Here is a 20,797-nt window from a genome sequence, read left to right on the forward strand (position 1 = left end):
ATATTATGAATATGATTGAATTATGATTACGATTATTGATCAATAGATGAATTAAAAATCTAATTATGATAAGTGTTTTTAGGATATAAATTTGATGAAAAGAACTCTTCTAATTATTTATTCTAAATCTTATGCTCTCACGATATTACCTCCTAAAAAATCAGTACTAATAATTGGATATATATATATATATATGTGTGTGTGTGAATATATGATATTATTGAGAGACTATAGATTATTCTCTTATCTTCTCGTAATCACGTAAATCAGAGAATAAGATATTATAGATCTTTTTTCATCTTTTCTTTATCTTTAAATCTGTCATCATGGTGAATAAAAAAGAGAGAAGAAGATAGTCTAATTCTCTTTGCAAATCGATATCACTGTCATTTTTGAATTTGATGATGATATGCTTATAGATCAAATAAAAGTCTTCTAAGCAACATCAAAATATACGCATTATAAATTTAAATATATTTTTATTTGATTTTAAAATTTAATATTAAATTTTTTTATATAATAACAATATACTATGATTTTTATGCTTATAATAACACTGGAATAGCGTCAATTAAAAAAATTGAACGTATTGAACTTGGATCCGCAGTTGGACGGAACCGGGTTCGGCCTCGCGACGAGAGTTAAAGAGTTCGGATCCAGTCTTCAACGTCCCTCCTCCTCGTCGCTTCTATTCTCAAAGCGCCCCCGGGAAGATCCAGCCCCGATTCCATCTCCCCGGTACCGATCTCGATCTGCGATTCCGTGGAATCCATCTTATCTCTCTCTCTCGTCTCAGATCTCTGACATTCTACTCGGTTTTTCTGGGGAATTCGAGGTCGACTGCAGATCCAATTCTCTATCGGGTATGTTTTGTTTGATTCCTAGTTATTTTTTAAAAAAAGATCGGTGCATATGAGATTTCTTCTTTTCTTTTGGTTTTCTCTTGTACAGTGGTTTAGTGTTTGATTTGGAGGATGCAGCACGTTCCGGCGACGATTGAGGAGCAGCTCCTTCGGAAGGCGATTAGGGAAGAGAGCCCATGGGAGAATCTGCCGAAGAGACTTCAAACAATGCTGATTTCAAAAGAAGAGTGGCACAAAAGGTGCCGTTCTATAAATCATTATTGTGTTTGTGCTAACTGGTTACCTCGAGCATAGGCTAGTTATTTGCAATGAGCACAGGAAAATGTAACTTCACTGTCAAAATTTAGAAATAGAACCTGCAAATTGCTCTCTTTTCCCCAAACCAATAGTGAAACACTTTTATTTGGTCTTTGTCATCATGGAAATCTTGAACTTTAAATTATTATTGAATGAGCTCCATATGCTGTGTCTATTGAATCTTTCTTTAATAGCTTACCAAAACTTTATGAGAGGATAACGGCATTCATGCCATCACCATACTGCTTGCATATGATTTCATGACATCATCATACTGCTTGCATAGGATAACAACATTTTATGTCGCCACCAACTCTTTGATTCTTTTATTTTCCTTTTCTTGCTTGTCATCTGTGATTATTCTGTTGTCTTCTTACCAAATAGATGTTTCCCTGTTGCTTTTTCTTGTCTCTTAGTGAATGAATGATTTCTATTTCTTGTATGTTTTTTGCTTTCCTCTATGAGGAAGCCAAACATTTCTAGTTTGTTCATTCTGTGACCTGAAACCGGTCGGCTATGAACATTGATGTTTCTTTCTTTACCGTCATGTTATATTCTGCAAATTCCATGGAGGACATGTGTTGTCAAGGCCTAACTTTTCATCATGGAGTGCAGGATCATAGATTACTGCATCAGAAAGCGTCTGCAGTGGAATCAGTGTTTTGCACGTAAAATCTGTAAAGAAGGAGAATATTATGAAGAAATGATGCGCTATCTGCGAAAGAATCTTGCTGTAGGTCCTGGAACCCTTTATATATTAACTCACATTTTTCATCAACAGGTTATAATTTTACATGGTGGTTAAATTTGAGTCTGGCTGTTGATCTCTGTGATAATTAGTAGTTTTTTTCTTCTTGCCATCTCCACTATATTTTATTTTTCACTTTCTTGACTTTTGGATTTGTGCTGTTTAATATCTTCGCTTTTAATTCTTTATTTTATCAATTTAAATTGCTACGTTTTCTCTGCAGTTATTTCCCTATCATCTTGCGGAATATGTTTGTCGTGTACTGAGGGTGTCACCCTTCAGATATTATTGTGACATGATCTTTGAAGTTCTTAAAAATGGTACTGCCTGGTTCTTTCTAGCTCCTTTTACTTTCTTTTTGTCTCACCTTGAAGTGATTGATTCTAGTTTTATTAAAGTCTTGCCAAAAGATGATTGCTTATGGTGCTGGTACTGAACATAGAACAATTTCAACTGAACAACAATTGATATTGAACTTTAACTTGGGCAGTTATTAATTACTATAATACAGCTCTAGGTGGTATCCTAAACTGCCTGGATAAAATCCAGGCAGCATTGTAAGTTACTATGTTCAGTTTTGCCTAAATATATTTCAAATTTGATTTACAAGTAAAGGTCTCATGTGGCATATATTCCAGGTGAATATCTGTGTTTTTATTTGTATGTTACTGCTTTAAAGCTCTGATATAGGTCTCCTATAATATTATGTCTGTGTTGATTGTATCCTCTTTGTAGTGCTTGACCAGCCTTCTAGTCTCTCCTTTATTGATGGTTCCCATCTTTTCTTCTTGTCTTATATTTGTATGATATTATAAAAGGGTAACTGCCTCTCAGGAATATACGTGTGCTTTATGACCGGGGAAAAACTGTATTCATATATACTGATGTCCAGATACATTTTTGCAGAGCAACCTTATGATAGCATCCCCAATTTCAGTGCTGCAGATGCTGTGAGGCTGACAGGAATTGGACGTAATGAATACATTGATATTATGAACAAGTGCAGATCAAAGGTCTTTTATTTCCTTATCACATGTGCATAGAAAGGGTTTGCCTTTTTCTTTTGTTAGTGGGAACTAGTTTATTTTGACTGTATGTTTGTTTTGGCCTAATGAACTTTAGATAATTCATATCTTGTCAAATCCAAATTAGTCAGTGATTTTCTGTGGAATTCTCAATTCTTGTGCATTCATCAATTTGCCTCCATGCAATCTTACTACATCTTGAATGAACTGGTAGATATTTAGGCATGTGGTGCACAGGTATGTGTGTACAAGAACAGAATAAATAGTAGAAACGCACACACATATACTATGGATAACATATATATTATATATAAAAAAGATGACAAGGCTCCCACTGGTGTGCGGTATGAGGAGGTCTGATGTAAGGAGTATAATTTCGAGTATCAGACCTGTATAGGTTGATGGCTGGACTAGTAGGAGTCCAGTCTATGCTGATATATGGATTCACAGTAGCTTATATGTACCACAATATATGTTTTGTTGGTGTGGGAGGCAGGGTGGGGGGAGAGGATGAAGAGAAAAGAAGAGGAAGAAAGAAGGAAGAAGGAGAAAGAAGAAAGAAGAAAGTGAGGAGGGGAGGAGGAAAAAACATATTGACCAGGTGGTGGCAAGTAGGCGATGGCGGCGAAGTGGAGAGAGTGATGCGGAGGTTACAGTGAAGTTGAGGCCCAATCACTATCCCTAAAAGCCCCAATACTTCCTTTAAAATAAAAAAATCAAAACCGAGCAGTTGTTGCTTAAAGAAAAAAATGGACTACACACTAGTGGTCGAGACAATCTCGGTTCACATTTGGACCAATAAAAAAATTGAGCAGTTAATTCTTATGAAAGCTCAATGATGGGAAAAGATTTATCTGGCTGACCCAAGTATTCAACACATCACCTTTTGTGATTCACAATTCCAAAGAAAATGTTGTTTTTGCCCTTTCTGTCAGGAAGCCCAAAGATAGGTGAAACCATCCAAAGCCTGTTTCTAAATATTGATAGATTTCAATCTTCCGTCAAGAAAAAAACAAATAGTTGTCAACAAAACATAAATGTGGTATCCTTAACTGCCTGGATGAAATCCAAACTCTTTGCTTTGAGTCAAGTTCATAATCTTCCTTGTCAAATATTTAATAACAATGACAAACCAATAAAGAGATATGCTGACATGAGCACCTTTTTTGGGTCTTTGTTTTCCACAGGAAAGAAATCCACAAGTTCACAATTTAAATATCATGAGCTAGAAACCCATTTAACTCTGCTATGAGGGAATTAGATGTATATGCATTTCTTTTGTTTTTCATATGTCTGTGATATTTTTTTTGAAATTAATAACTGAAAATCATTAATGCAAGTTGTTGTGATAATCATTTTTATCCGGCTCTTATCTTAATCATTAATGAATTCTTGTGTTCACATTTGGTTGGTATGGTATCTATAATTTACTCAACTTCACTGATTATCAACTTCTGCACAGATGATATCAATGCAACTTTTTTTAGTAACATGATGTTAGAGGAAGTTATTTCATGTTGTTTTTGTCTATTTTTCTCTCTTCTTGTCTGTTTTTTTTTAATTTCTGGTACCTGTGGTTGGTTTGTTGTTCCTTTGACTATTATGTTCTCTTGGGGGTCTCCAGAAATTTATGTGGAAGCTGAACAAGTCAATTGCTAAGGAATTGTTGCCCACACAACCTGTGGATTTCCCAGTTGAACCATGGTGGGGAGTTTGTCTTGTTAACTTTACATTGGAAGAGTTTAAGGTGCAGCTTCTTACAAAATTTGTTCATAAATCAACATAAATACATAAATATATCTGACAAATGAGCTTGATAGATTATCTCACCTGCATTTCCACTTTTTATCCATGACCACATGTGTTATCACATTTTTATATAACTAATTTAAGAAAAAAAATCATGAAATTAATGCCACTTCTGTCTTGGTGATGTCAATACCCAATTATACTGAATATAACTGTTATAGTAATATAATTTACTCCTATAGAAACTCACAGAAGAGGAAATGGCAACAATAGACAAGGTCTGCAAGGAGGAAGTAAATTCATTTATTCTTTTTGATCCCGACATTGTAAGAGGTCTTCACAAAAGGGGATTGATGTACTTCGATGTCCCTGTTTATTCTGATGATCGGTTTAAAGGTATGCATGGCAATAATCATCTATCATATGAAATTATATTCATCTTAAATATGGATCAATATGGTTACATATTTGTGCCCCAAAGACTAAAGACTCATGCTTTGTTGAGGAGTTGATTTTCTTAAAACTATTTTCTTGAATTTTTGTATTGTTAACATTTTCCACAATACATATCTACATATGTGAATGTACACACATGCATAACAGAAATCAATACACAAATGTATAACTAGATACACATGGATGTTGGCAAGTAGTTTACTTTCATAATTCATGATCCATCTTTCTCTGATTTCTGACCTTTTCTCATTCTCAATACTGAACTAAGTATATGCTTAATGGAAGAAAATCTGGATTCGATACTGCATATTTGCTTTGTTGATGGTTTACATCTCCCCTTTCTTGGTGTACGTATTATCCTAGTTCTCCATTTTCATTCCGTCCTCTTAATTATGATTAAACTTTTCTTATATGATATAGAGTCATGGATTGTTGTACCGGTCCACTCTGCTAAGTATGACAAACACTTGTTGTTTTAACAAAAATATGGGTATATAGATTTTCCTATAGTGATGGTACACCTTGGATCAAGGTAAACCATGGTATAGGTTACTACAGGTTTAGTACATGGTGTCTTGAGCCAAATCAAAGATTGTGGTATGTCAACTGATATAGGCCTAGTATAATCCAATTTGATACTAGATTGGTATAAACTGCTGCCAAGAGATACAGGATTTATGTAAGACCCTATTCTTGCTCCAGTAAAACTAATTCAGCATAATCAAATACCATCAGAGTAGATTGATACCATTAGAGTAGATCGAATACCATAGATGGTATTCGGCATAATCGAATACCATCAGAGTAGATTGATATAAATGCCAATCAAATTTAACCTAATTGTACAGGTGGAACTTCTAGCACAAATTATCCAGGAGACTCTGATTCACTGGATCTAATCTAGTGTGCTCTGCATTTTCAGTACTACCTCGATGTCTATCAACATCACACTATATGAGACTAATGTCAGGTAAATTTTAAAAATTAGGATTGGTAGCCCCTTAACCCCCACTGTCACTTGTTGCAGTTTTAAGTTTATTAGATGCAAATGCATTGCTTTTTGAGATGATATATTTTGTTCGGTTAGATATTATGATTCTTGGCATATCTCACTAAATTATCACTTCTTTTAGGATGGTATGCTCATGATATATTATTATAGCCCCAGATGATACATACCACAAATTGATGTGTTATTATTTACAGCATAAAAATTGAAAAAAAGAAAATGTTCATTTGTTGGTCCAACCAAGAGGAGTGAAACTTGAAAGTGCTGCTCATTGTACGAATACTAGTCCAAGAGGTGATCAAAATGTGTCCTGTATGCAATATAACAAACTTCTATCAGGCAACATGTCTTATTTAGTTTCTTGCTAAGATATAACAGATGTTGAATTTCTTTAGCAACATTTCAAAAAGGCTGGACCAATATGAACCGAGCGATATTTATCAATCCGTCTAGCGAATAGGACATGGACCAAGCAATTTTGTCGGGTCTAGTTTGGATCATGGGTTACTGAGTGGTAAAGCTATCAAATTGAGCTTACCATCTAGATTTAGATTGTTGGACCCAATCTATGGGGCAGTAAGCCTACTGCCAGTAAATGGATCCAATAAAGATGCCTTACCTTTAAATCCCCTATTCCACCTTTTCTCTCCTCTTTCACCTTTTTTAATGTCGTTCCTATTCCCAACTCAATTTTCCCCTAATTTTTCTCTCAATCCCACTCTTCAAGTTCTATCAAATCGGAAGTCAATCTCAATCAATTGAAGCCTCATTTTTAAGACCAGAACCAGTTTTTCTCCCAAAAAAGGTAAATTGAAGTTTAACTTTCAAATGAGTCACATTTAGTTTATAGTTTAAGGGTTAGATTCGTTGTCTTGAAAGATAATTATTGGGCAATTTATCAAAAAAAGCTCCTAGTAATGGGTTTTTTTCCAAATAGCATCCCCATATTTAGTTTTTACTAGGGGATGCCCTTTTTTCTGGATTTTGATCAAAATACCCTCAAAAGAAATATAAAAAGATGGTAATTGTCCTTTGACAAGGTTTGACTCAATTTTTTTATACTGAATATCGGTTTTTTTAAGTTGAACCGGGTCAGACTGGTTCAACTAAAGCCATAACTATTCAATTTGATTTAATTGAGCCCAAGATTACCCCTTGAGCTTTTTAAATTATCCCCGTATCCTCTACCTCCACTCTACCTCCTCCTCCTCCCACTCCATCGTCTCCTCCCTCTCCCTATTAGCTTTCCTCGTCCTCAGCCTCCTCCAACTCCACCTTCGCCTCCTCCTCGTCCCACTCCACCACCTCCTCCCCCTCCCTCTTAGCTTCCTCCTCCACCTCCACCTCCACCTCCGCCTTGCCCCCTCTCCCTCCCCCTCACTCTCATCCACCTCCCTCACTCCCTTCTACTCCTTTTTTTCTTTCTACTCCTCCATTGCTCCCTCCCTCCTCACATTTTGCCTAGATTAGCCATTACATTTGAGTTACGCTCGAATCACACTCATTTACAGAACATATAAAAAATATATATTAATTTTTATATAAAATATTTTATTTTAAAAATTAATCACCCTAAATTCATACAAAAATAAAAAAATGATACTAAACATATTATCATCTCACCCTAGTGGTTCCGGAGAAATTTAGATAGATTTGATGAAAATTCAAAGAGTTACACTTGATTACAGATTCAATTCAAAAAAAAATTATTTTAAAAATTAATCATCCTAAATTCATATAAAAATAAAAAAGTGACAGTAAACATATTATTATCTTACCCTAGTAGTTTTGGAGAAGTTTGGATAGAATTGATAAAAATTCATTAACTTACCCTTGTGTGACACTCGTGTTACGCTTAAGTTATATTTAATCAAAATTCAATCTAGAAATATTCTATTTGTAAAATTAATCATCTTAAATTCATGTAAAAAAATGACAGTAAACATATTATTATCTTACCTTAGTAGTTCTGGAGAAGTTTGAATATATTTGATGAAAATTCAATAACTTATGCTCGATCACCAATTTAGCCCAAAAATATTATATTTGAAAATTTATTCACTCTAAAATAATAAGAAATTAAAAAAATGATACTAAATATCTTAGAATTATGTGCTAGTAGTTTTGGAGAAGTTTGGATTGGTTTGATAAATATGCCTTAGTTACTCTCAAGTTATACTCATGTTACACTCGTTCGCAGATTCAACATAGTTCGATTTGATCCATTGTGATCGTACCCATCCTAATTCGAAGCGAGTCATGTGGTGCCCAAATTAGACCAAACTGACCCTTGAATCTGTGGCTTGAAGTAGCCCAGTTCAAGGGCATCATTGGGATTTTTTTAAAAAAGGGTCCCCTTGGTAAAAACCAATTATAGGGGTGTCATTTTATCACGGACTTAGCTGAAATTGCCTAAGTCGTGAGGTATCCTTACGGCAAAGTCACAGACTTAGTTGGAGTTGCCTAAGTCGTGAAGCACCGTTGCACTAACTTCTTGGACTTAGTTGGGATTGCCTAAGTTATGAAGTGCCCTTGCGATATGCGTCCGCAAAGAGTCAGCCAATTTGTAACATCGCTCAAGTCCCTGACGACCCGTGAAAAAAGCAAGTTGATTAGTTTAAAAACGAGCAACCGACAAGTCCTGATGTCTCGTAAAGAGGGTAGGTTTACAAGAAATTTAGCAAATAATTTGAGTGCAAGAGAGAAAAGAGAGGAAAGAGAAAACAGGGACTTTAGAGGGAAAAATGAATAATCTCAAGTCCATAAACGACTGCTCATCGGGTGTTGGGCGCAATGATAAGTTCCCGTCAAGTTAACGTGCGAACTTGTGTAAACCGATTAATGCCCAACACTATCCCAAAGTCCCATCCACCCCTGTGCCATTTGGGGGGTTCTAGGGGTCTAAGATGGCTAATGTTTCACGTGCGACTGTGGTCTGCAGAAAACAGGCCGTGACACGCAAAAACAGAGCTATTTTAGGGCAGTTTTGCTCGCCGTAGTGAGCGGTTGCACTGCAGCGCTGCGAACTGTTCTTGGTTACATTTTTCAAGCAAAAAACACATGAAACCAAGGCAAAACATGCTGCTTAGCATCTGTACAAGCATGCAAAAGCGACGAACGATTCGTTAATTGAAGATGTGGGTGCACAACAGTCGTTTGTGACATTCTCCCCCACTTAAACTATCGACACCCTCATCGACGCTTGTTGGTAGGCTTTAATAACTGCTTCTTCGTGTCGTAGGGCGTCTTCAGGCTACCAGTTGGTTTTTGTTCGAGGAAGCTTTCGCCACTTCACCAGGTATTCGGTTTGCTCTGCTCCGTTAGGTAAGTTTATCTTGCAATCTGCTAAAATGGTTTCAACTTGCTTCTCGTATGAGGCTCTGGTGGGGGGTAGCCGAGTTGGAACATTTCGAGAAGCATCTTGCGGATCTGAGTGGTAGGCTTTCAAGTTGCTTACGTTAAAGACATTGTGAATTTTGAGCCACGCTAGTAGTTGCAACTTGTAGGAGACATTGCCTAACCTGTTGATAATTGGGAAGGGTTCTTCGTACTTGCGCACAAATCCCTTGTGCACTTTATATCTAAAGAACTGGAGTGATGCTGGTTGGAGCTTCACCAACACCAAGTCACCAACTTTAAACTCATGTGGTCGCTTTCCCAAGTCTGCCCACTTCTTCATCTTTTTGGCCGCCTTCTCCAAGTAAGCCCACACAATATCCATATTTCGATGTCATTTCTTCGCAAAGTAATATGCATATGAACTACTCTCGGTATAACCGATCGCCAAGGTGTGAGGAGTTGATGGTTGTTGTCCCGTAATGATCTCGAAGGGGCTTTTGTTAGATGCAGAGCTCAGCTGCAAGTTGTAGGATAATTGGGCAATGTCAAACAGCTTCATCCAATCTCGTTGGTTAGCACTCACGTAGTGCCGAAGATATTGCTCAAGGAGCGAATTTATTCTTTCAGTTTGGCCATCCGTTTGGGGGTGGAGGCTTGTGGAGAAGTTTAACTTGGACCCTAGCAATTTGAATAGCTTGGTCCAGAATCGTCCCAAGAACCGAGCATCTCGATCACTAATGATATTGTGCGGGACTTCTCAATACTTCACCACATTCTTCATCATCAACTTGGCTACCTCCTCTGTTGAACAGTGTAGGAGTGCAGCAATGAGTGTTGTATGCTTTGAAAACTGATCGACCACCATGAGTATTGATCCGAGTCCCCCTACTACCGGTAAGCTTGATACGAAGTCCAAGGAAATACTCTCCCACGATCTTTTTGGTACGGGTAACGACTCCAAAAGTCTCACTGGCTTCCGCTGCTCTACGTTATCTTGTTAGCAAGCAAAGCATGTTCGAACATATTCTTCCACATCAGTCCCTATCTTTGGCCAATAGAAGGCCTTCTCCACGAGAGCCAATGTTCGGTGAATGCCCGAATGTCCAACTCACAAGGAATCGTGATACTCTCTCAAGAATTCACGTCTCAAATTGTTCATTTAAGGAACATAAATCCTATTCCTTTTGGTGTAGATGAGTCCCTCCTGGACCTAAATTCGTCGTGTCTTGCCTTCTTTGATTAGTTGCATTAGGGTTATTGCCTCGAGATCACAGTGTAGTCCATCCCTGATTCTGGAAAGGAAGTTGGATTGCAACTGACTTGCTTGGCCTTCGCCTTCCAACTGTATTGCATTCACCAGCTCCACTTTCCGGCTCAACGCATCGGTCATGACATTTGCTCTTTCGGACTTGTACTCTATTGTCATATCAAACTCAGCTAGGAAGTCCTGCCATCATATTGACTTTGGGAGAGTTTCTTCTGAGTTTGGAAGTAACTCAAAGCGATTTTGTCCGTCCTTAGCACAAATCGCGATCCGAGAAGGTAGTGCTGCCAAACTTGTAGACAGTGGACCACTGCTATCTTCTCCTTCTCGTGCACTGGGTACTGCTACTTGGTCTTGTTGAGATTACGACTCTTGTAGACCACCGGGTGACCCTCCTGTATGGGTACTCCCCCAATAGTGAAGTCTGAAGCATCTATATAGACTTCGAAGGGCTTCCCATAGTCCGACAATTTGAGTATCGGTTCTTCCAACACAGCAGCCTTTAGATTTTGAAATGCCGCTTCGCAGTTATCGAACCATCGCCAAGGCTTTTGTTTCAGTAACTCCGTCAGTGGAGTTGTGCGCTTTGAATACCCAATTATGAAGCACTGATAGTAGTTGACGAAACCATTGAAGGATCTCAGCTCCGACACCTTCTTTGGTGTTTGCCATTCCGCCATAGCTTGCACATTTGATTTATCCATCTAAATAGATCCGTCATCGATTCCACCATAGCTTGCACCTTCATTTGAGCAAAATAGCACTTCTCCCTTCTCACGAACAAAGTGTTCTTCCTGAGGACCTTGAAAATTGTTTGAAGGTGCTCGACATGCTCCTCGAGTGTTTGGTTGTAAACGATGATGTTGTCCAAGTAGCCGACCACAAACTGAAAGATGTGATAGGGCCAAAACTCTAGGCATACAAATATGCACACAACAATCCTTATAGCCAGCCTAAGATGTGATAGGGCCAAACTAAAAGAGGCACCCAGATCACTTCTAAGCTTGAGACGAATGACTTTGTCTTCTCAAGAGGCTCAGGTGGCCAGGAACAGGGGCCTTAACACTACCTCAGCAGCCTGAGTATGCATGGGCACCTTCAGGAACATTTAGTGTATCTTGCATAAAAGTTAGATCAACTTTTAAAATTTCATGGGCCAATGGGATCGAGTTGTAGATGGACTAGGTTTCGACTCAATGCACATAAGACCTTGTCATCTTGGGTCAGTCCTAATTCTATCCAAACTCTTTCAAATTTACTCTTGGTAAGCTTGGAGTATAGACTAAATTTGTTGTAAGGGATAAGAATTTTGACTCTATTGGGAATCCCAGTCGAAGAACAGCTTGATTGCCCAACTTGGGTAGTAGGATGGTGACTAATTGTTGGATGGGGCCACCTATCAATGAATGCTGCAAACCAGCTTCTAGTCTACCTAAAGGAGATGACAATAGTCAATTTTTTTAGGTTCTGATTAGTGTTTATGTATTAATATTTAATATGTATGAGTTCATAGAGCCCTTGGGTACATGTCTTGTCACTTGAATAATAATGGTACAATTCTCCCTCCTCTCTTCTCTATATCTCTCTTGAAGATGACCTTCTCCCTCAAAGAAAAAGGCACTTGACATGTGATGACTGTTTTGTCATGTTCAGCTATCATATATTATTTGCCTAATATCTATATAATAACTATTGCTAACATAAGGTTCAAGTCATAATCTAATCTGTATCAATTCTGAAACACAGAAACTGCTTCAACAACAAACAGCCTTATCTCCATCGTAGTTTCCCTTTTGTCATTGATTTCTTAATATCATTCTCGCTCTTGCCTTTTCTTTGTTGTAACACTCGCTTCTCTTTGATATAATTCTTTGAGATAATTTTGACATAGCTCATTTTCTCGAGCATTATATTTCTATGGAAAAACAAATAACTCTAGCACTGCTCTTAAAATTTTATCATTACACTTGTATGTCTTTGTAAGTTTGCAATAGAAATGGACCTGCAAATATTACCATTTAATGTGTTTGCAGAAACACCTGTATCTTGTGCTGATGTTCATAGGTTTTTATATATTTATAACTCTTAAAGCTCTGCATAAAATTTTCTGTTATCACATTGCACGTGGCATTAAAATCATAGTATTTTCTAATGCAACAAGTGTTTGAGTTTATGTTACAACATAGTAAGCTGTAATTCCTTCATTATAGTTTTTTGTGTGCATCCTTCTAGTACTATGATTAACATCTACTTATTCAGTTTCCAGGCTGGAAGGGTTTGTTTCAAACAGGGAACAGTCTTATGAAGATCCAATAGAAGAGTAAGATACTTATAATACAATTGAGAGGTCATTCAACCTATATCATTAAAAGGAATATGCATTTTAGGTTGAATATTCCTATGATTTGTTATATATATTTAACCAAATATATGGAAACTTTTGCAGGTTATTATATGCTGTTTTTGTTGTCTCGAGTGAGAATTCTACTGTTGCTGAATTGGCTACTACCCTGCAGGCTGACCTTTCTCACCTGCAGGCTGCTGCATCATTTGCTTGTCGATTGGGCTGGGCTATAAAGCTTTTAGATCCAGAATCGATTCTTCGAGATTCTAGCATTCCAAGTTCCCCTAGTAATATGCTAAGTGATGATGAATATGATTCTAATGCTAGCATCAACTCAGAAAAATCTGGTCAGCAGACTCATGGTCTTGTAATTGAAAAGAATAGAACAATTTCTGGCACTGCTCATGTGGCTTTTGTTGTTGATGCCAATATTACTTCCTACTTAATGATGGGATCTGTTTCACCAGGTTTGATTCATTTTTGCTGCGTGCCCTTTATAGTTCTAGCATAACCTTTTTTTGGTGGATAACTTTGGTTCTAGGAATGAATAAACCAGTGTTCACTGTGCCACAGTGTACTAGGCGGTATGTGTCGGTCTGATAGGGGACCAACACACGGACCGCCCTGTACCGGGCGATCAAGGTCTGAACCAGGCAGAACAGTTAAAATCTGACTGTTATCGACCTATATAGGTCGGTAACGATACAGGTCGTTAATGGTTAGATTTCGACCGATACCGATCAATGGCTAGGATTTGTTGAATTCAAACAGTCTATTTGACCATTTGAATTTTAGACCCTTTCTATCCCTCATTCACTCCCCTTTCACTCTCAATCTCTTTTGTTCGTATCTTTCTCATTTTCTCATTTATACTCTCTTGAACTCCACAAATCTGTGATTTGTGGATTGGATCAAGCTTGGAAGGCTAATTTGAAAGGATTAATGCCTAAGTTAGAGGAAAAACTCTCTTATCAAATGTATATATTCTTTTTTTAGATTTTTGTTAATTTATGAGATAATTAAGCCTATTCTATGTTCTCAATATCTAATATGTTGTTTGAGACCTTTATGATCGTAGAATAGTGTTAATTAGGAAGTAACTAAGGCCTTTAATGTGCGATTAGTTTGTTTAATGCTGATTTAATTGAAATTAGACACATGTTGGGTGAAATTTTTGTATTTCATGCATATTAGGGTGATTTACATATTTGTTATGAATAGGTTTATAGGTTTCAATTAAGTTTTTAATGTTGTGATTAGTTTAATTAGGTCTAATTAAATTTAATTCGATTTTAATAAGGGGTTTTTGGGGTTTTTATATGCTGTTGGCATGCCCTGCCATGCCAACACTTGGCACACCAAGTATGTGGTGGTATGTACTGTGCCACTAGCCGACTGGCACATCGGTTCAGGCCGGTAGTGCAAACCTTAGAATAAACTATTAAACATTAGTTTGCACACTGTTCTATTTCTTTTAATTTAAGTTTGCCACTTTGTTAAGATTAGTACTTGCTAATAAAAAAATATATACAGCACCTTAATTATGATGATTTGCTGCTGACATTTGATTCTGAAAGTAAATATCCAATTTTTTTATTGTGGAACCTATATAAGCTTTACAGTTGAGCCTGAGCAGCCATGTAGTATTTTAATGTTAAATACATGTGCAATTGTATGTTAAACTTTTATAGTTCCAAAACTCAGAAGATGTTTAATACATGTGTCAAGTTGTGGTACTAATTTTAAGAAAACATATCTTTATAATTTATAACATTCTATGCCTGATACTTTTGTAGGATTTCTTGAAGGACAACAAAAAATCACATAAACAAGAGGTCACTATGAGGAAATTGAGCAATTAAAACTTGGAAAAAATTGTGCAAATGGTCAAGAACCAATTATTTTAAAAGAGAAACAAAGAAGACGAGAATAATGCATGTTGATGAGAGATTAAGTTCCAACTACTAGGACCCCAAATTAGTACTTCTCATCGCATTTCTGTGTTGTACTAGATAATACAGTCCCTTTTAAGATCATAACAATTAAAAAGCACCTAAGAAGTTACATTTGGTAGTTTCCATTCAGGTTCTTTTTCCATCTATAATAACTTAATAAGACCAACTCTTAGATTTAAGAATCTTGGTTTCTGAAATGGGTGTTATTCTAAGTTTTTTAACAAGCAGAAGCAAATTATATATGCTTCCACATGAGAAAGTGTAGGCTCCAAAGAAAGCTCACATAAGAAGTTTGCGATACTATTTCCACTCACTGAAATACATATGCAAATCTTCTGTTTACTTGTGATGTTCTCTCCCTCGTCCTCTCTCTCTGTTATTTGCTCATGGGCATAAAATCAGTTCAGCCATAATATAATTAGCACTATCTACAGAAAAGTCAAGATCAATTACCTTAAGTTTTTCCCCATTTCTTTGCATATCAGTGAGCCAAGCAACAGATGGGTGTTATCTCTGTCCATCTGTCTCTGTTTCTATGCTTAAATTATAGAATAAAATTATTATTCTGTTAAGTATATCTTAGATTAAGTTACACATCCAATTACTTCCACTGAACCTCGATATTAATTGATCACTTGAGCCCATAGTTTTGAGTTCTTCTAATACTTAAATACAGCTTTCTGAACTGATCTTATTCCATTATTACTTGCAGGATTAAAGTCTCATGCTGTAACACTATATGAAGCTGGAAAGTTAGGTGATTCTAGCATTGCTGAACTTTGCAAGGATCTTTCTACTTTAGAAGGAAAAAAATTTGAGGGTGAACTGCAGGAATTCGCCAACCATGCATATAGCCTTCGATGTATTCTCGAGTGTCTTCAATCTGGTGGAGTAGCTAATGATGGGAAGATTGTCAGACCAAGTAACCCAACTGAAACACAGCATTCCTTTATTGATGACATTACTTCAGTTACATCTGAAATTGGTGTATCTGAGGAATCTGGTTATTCTAGTATAAATGAAAATGAAGCAAAGATGTACCACAATGATGATTCTTCTGACCATGGTCATACTATAGTACCCCAACCTGACTCATCTCCAAATGAATCTGATGCTGCACATGTTCTTCCCATGACATCTTCAGGTACTTCAGCTGAAAATAACACCTGCAAACCAGATTATGAATCACAGAGTGATAAAAAAGTTACATCCTTGGATGGTTCAGAAAATGATAGGACCATTCTAAAAAGAAAAAGGAAGTACCGTGTTGATATTCTTCGTTGTGAAAGCTTGGCTGCTCTGGCACCAGCAACATTAGAAAAAATGTTTCTTAGAGATTACGACATCATTGCATCTATGGTTCCACTTCCTGCATCATCAGTTTTACCTGGACCGTCAGGTCCAATCCATTTTGGTCCACCATCATATTCTTCAATGACACCATGGATGAAATTAGTTTTATATACGCTAGCGGGTAACGGACCTCTCTCAGTTGCTTTAATGAAAGGACAGTGTCTGCGATTGCTTCCTGCCCCATTAGCTGGTTGTGAAAAAGCACTAATATGGTCTTGGGATGGTTCCACAGTAGGAGGTCTAGGAGGCAAATTTGAAGGAAATTTGGTTAATGGAAATGTCCTTTTGCATTGTCTAAACTCAATGCTTAAGCATTCAGCTGTGCTAATACAACCTCTGAGCAGATATGATCTTGATGATTCTGGAAGGATTGTCACAGTGGACATTGCTTTGCCTCTTAAAAACTTTGATGGAACAGTTCAACCGATAGGGTCAGACATGGGACTAGACCCAGAAGGAGTTGCAAACTTGGATTCATTGTTAATGGACCTTTCCAGCAAAATTGAGTTATTCACAGTTGGTTATATTCGCCTTTTACGATTGCGAAAGGAAATACAATCAGACATGTTGATACCAGATCTTGAATATGAATGGTTTCCTTTGAGCTTGGAATTTGGTATTCCTTTATTTAGTCCCAAATTATGTGGCAGAATTTGTGAAAGGATAGTTTTATCACATTTACTGCAAACAGATTCACTTAGTGAGCACCATGATGCAATGCAAAGTCTAAGAAAAATATTACGTGAACTATGTTCTGAATACCAAGCAACAGGTCCTACTGCAAAGATGTTTTACCAAATCGAACATGTGAAGGAATCACCTCGTCATCTAATCAGCTATGCGAGCGGAAGATGGAGCCCACTGATGGATCCTTCAACACCAATCTCTGGAGCCCCCAGTGAAAACCAGAGATTTAAGTTTACAAATCGACAAAGGGGCAAAACAGAGGTTCTGAGTTTTGATGGGAATATCCTCAGGTACTTGAACAATATATACTGTGTGGCTGTGTGCTTTGGTTATGTCAATTATGAATTGGATTTTACAGTTCTATTGAAAAATGATTTTATCCGAAAATATACATCTTTCCAGTTGGGAATTGCTAATCAAGCTTAGAAATATCTAAATATACATTTTGAAATTCAATGAGGTCCTGCAGTTTCCCCTTGTTCATGGTCAATTGGAATTTGTTGCAGTTGCCAAGAACAAACTTCTAAAGAGGTGGTAGTACTCTACTTCCTAGAAATTTGACATGAAATCATCTTTTTCAACAATTTCATATTCTGTTGTGTAGAGCTACATTTTTAGTTTTTGCTCTGTCTCATGAAGTATCACATGGATGCAACATTAGCATGTATTTGTCATCAAACATCATTTACTTTGTAGCTATTGTTCTATAAACTGAATAATTTTGTCATATGTACATGCATGATAATTTTTATCAAGGAGATTTACGATCCTTGATAGTTATTCTAGTCAATTTTTAATAATTATTTTGATCTTTTCTTTTGTCTCTCCAATATTCAAATTTTGTAAGTTTTAACATGATAAGAATTACAGAGGACCTCAGAAGCCTCAAACTATTGAGAAAACATAAACAGGTCTTATACAAATAAAAAGTCTTACTATAAATTGTCTTACTAATTTTCTTGATCTGTTTTCTTTGTTTTCATTGAACATTTTTTTCTTTTTCTTTTCACTTTTCTAGTATTTATTGCTGAAGTTCTAACTTTTGAACTAGACAAAATGGTAGCAATGGTCCAATCTAGATGAAGACAGTTGTGTTGGATGGTAGTTAGATTGTGGTTGAAAAAGGGATAATAAGGATCACCTTTTTTCTTTTTTTAATTTCACCTTATTTTTACTTTTCCATTATATGTTCTATCTAGTTAGTTTCACTAACCTTGTATGCTAATGCATGTGAAGTTCGTTCATGACTTATGAAGGGGGGTTAAAGAATATGATAGCCACCTAATGTGTCCCAATTCATTCTCATTGATCCTTGATTTAAGAATTAGATGTAACTTAAATATTTATATCTATGGCTATCTTGGAAGTTCTCTAAGTTTGGTAGTATGTAAGTATTGCCATTATCTTTAGCTTGTTGAGTTTAATATACAATTAACAGGTATCAATCATATTTGAACTGAATGTTACATGGGCCATTCATGTATGATAGTTGAATCCAGAATATTATTTACATTTCCAAACTTCCGCCCACAGGTCCTATGCACTTGCTCCTGTATACGAGGTTACTACACGACATATTGAAGAATCAACTTCTGGCAGTGGAGTAAAACATGAATCAGATGAGGCAGACAGTAGAGAAGTTGTCCTACCAGGTGTCAATCTACTGTTTGATGGGTCACAATTGCACCCGTTTGATATAGGTGCATGTTTGCAGGCTAGGCAACCTGTTTCGCTTGTGGCAGAAGCTTCAGCAGCATCTACTTCTCTGCAAGCAACCAGGATTTCGATATAATCTTTTCTTGAACTACTTGCCGTGTACGACTTCGAAGAGGCTGGCATGTCTTCTATTGGTTACTTGTGCAGATCGTTTTCTGCCTCTTCAAAGATATGTTGTTGCAAAGTTCTGAATTTTCGTGTTTCATAAATTCTTTGATTCAAACAGGCAAGTAAACTAAATATGAATAATTTATCTTTAAGAGGTTATTACTAATTGTTAAAGATGACCAACCAACCGCCCCTTATTCTTCTGAAGAAAAGTGATTGCTTCTAAGATATTTTAAATGTTCAGTTAGAAGTTCAATTAGTCATGCCTGGAAACTTAGAAACTGTCATACAGCAATAACAAGCCTATGATAGAAAATTGAAGCCTTAATTCCCTTTTATTAGTTTATGAGCCACTTCATATGTGTACACGTCTTTTAATACAATATTGCAGTTTACTTATACTGGACATCAACTATATGTTATCCTTTCTTTGAATATTATTTTGTTTATAAAATCTTTTTTCTTTGAATCTGACAATTTTTCTTTTGCCACTGCAGGGCCTTTTGCTAATTCAAAATTTTGTTACACCTGTATCATGAAATGAGCATGAAGGCCATTTTCCTTCTAGGGGAAAGGTTCTGTTTTAAAGTTCTAAGTCCTCAATTTTCCTTTGTATTTTGGGACAATTTGCATAGGTGATATTTCCTTGTGTGGAAACTTCTGCTTTGAAGTTCTAAATCCACAATTTTCCTATGTATCTCGGGACAATTAGCACTAAAATGTGAATGCATTGAGTTCTATTTCCTAGGTGGTGCTATTTCCATGTCTTGTATGAATTCACCCCAAGGGGAAACCAACAAATGGTCATCTCCAGTTGGCGAGGTGAGCCAACTGCACTTGTTGATTGTAAAGTGCCCTTCCATTTGATTTAGTATTCCTGCTTGGATAGACTGGTTGTGGAGAGAAAATTGCTCATACTGAAGTAGTATGTTCATGCTGTATTCAATTATATTTGGTGACATAAACATGCAGTTTTTCGATCATATAAAAATGAAAATATTCGATAGAGATTGTAACCCTTTTTTTTTTTTTTTTATGTAGTAGGACTCAGAATAAATTCTATAATGCAGTACGCATGAATTGCACTGCGGGTATCTTTGGAAGTATGATTCGATGATGAAATATTTTTTTTATACTTCCATCCAAGGTTCGTCGTATCGTACCGATGTTTTGATCCGGGCTCGGTACGGTACGGTATCGATGTACCGGATGGTACATCAGGGCGTACCGAGCGGTACACCCTGGTATATCGAATAATTTTATACTTTTTTTTTTTTTGCATACTGTAGCAGTGCTACAGTATCGTACCGTAGCAGTGCTACAGTATAGTACCGTAGCACTGTAGAGGTATCAGGCGGTTCGCGTATCGGTAACCTGTCGGACCATACTGGATTACGGTACGCTTCGGTATCGCAGACCTTATTTTCATCAAATATTTTTTATTTTTATTAATATATATTGGCTACCTTGATTGATATTGTAACATTTCATGGGATCGCTTGGGTTTAAACATTCCCTAAAATTAAAAAAATAATAATAATATAATTTTTCAACAATCTGAAGCTTGAGTCAGGTCAAAGTTTCTTTTCATGAGGAAGCTAAGTCAAAGTTGACCTACTTAAATCTAAAACGAGTTGAGAATTCAAGTCAACCTTGCATATGCAGATCGTAATATTCAGCGGGAATATGTTCTATTATTAATTTTTTAAAACGAGAATGATATATATTTTTTTTAACTTAAATAAAAAAAAAGTGATCCATCGAAATTACTCGAAACTCCGCCGTCACTTTTCTAACCGTTTATTATGTTACCCGCCTAACGTGATTGGCTGTAGGAACCAAACTCATGTGGGTCCCGCCATGCGCGCCGACACAAGGATCGTA

The 20,797-nt window shown here is 36.6% G+C and overlaps 1 protein-coding gene across 5 annotated transcripts; it reads left to right on the forward strand.

The window, feature by feature from the left end:
* Positions 1 to 608: 608 nt before the first annotated feature.
* LOC103998086 (uncharacterized) lies at positions 609 to 19,801 on the forward strand. 5 transcript variants are annotated; one of them, XM_018818639.2, is made up of 14 exons: positions 609 to 738; positions 836 to 863; positions 981 to 1,102; positions 1,776 to 1,893; positions 2,132 to 2,228; positions 2,815 to 2,921; positions 4,558 to 4,680; positions 4,925 to 5,078; positions 6,061 to 6,108; positions 13,010 to 13,070; positions 13,197 to 13,561; positions 15,762 to 17,379; positions 18,623 to 19,031; positions 19,411 to 19,801. In XM_018818639.2, the coding sequence occupies exons 3-13, from the start codon at positions 1,071 to 1,073 to the stop codon at positions 18,879 to 18,881; spliced, it is 2,982 nt and encodes a 993-aa protein (XP_018674184.2). In that variant the 5' UTR covers positions 609 to 738; positions 836 to 863; positions 981 to 1,070; the 3' UTR covers positions 18,882 to 19,031; positions 19,411 to 19,801. The 5 variants fall into 5 exon arrangements, with proteins under 5 accessions (XP_018674184.2, XP_064981809.1, XP_064981808.1 ...); XM_065125737.1 differs by having other exon boundaries at positions 624 to 738; positions 847 to 863; positions 952 to 1,102; XM_065125736.1 differs by having other exon boundaries at positions 636 to 738; positions 952 to 1,102.
* The last annotated feature ends 996 nt before the right edge of the window (positions 19,802 to 20,797 follow it).

This window comes from Musa acuminata, chromosome BXJ2-9 (assembly GCF_036884655.1).
Source record: "Musa acuminata AAA Group cultivar baxijiao chromosome BXJ2-9, Cavendish_Baxijiao_AAA, whole genome shotgun sequence".
In the NCBI taxonomy this organism is placed as follows: Eukaryota; Viridiplantae; Streptophyta; class Magnoliopsida; order Zingiberales; family Musaceae; genus Musa; species Musa acuminata.

What these genes read in the sequence shown, in the direction of transcription:
- LOC103998086 (XM_065125737.1), top strand. Translation starts at nt 975, where the DNA reads ATGCAGCACGTTCCGGCGACGATTGAGGAGCAGCTCCTTCGGAAGGCG. An exon ending in AAAGAAGAGTGGCACAAAAG is followed by an intron (nt 1,103 to 1,775) that starts GTGCCGTTCTAT and finishes CATGGAGTGCAG; the next exon opens with GATCATAGATTACTGCATCA. An exon ending in TTACATTGGAAGAGTTTAAG is followed by an intron (nt 4,681 to 4,924) that starts GTGCAGCTTCTT and finishes TTACTCCTATAG; the next exon opens with AAACTCACAGAAGAGGAAAT.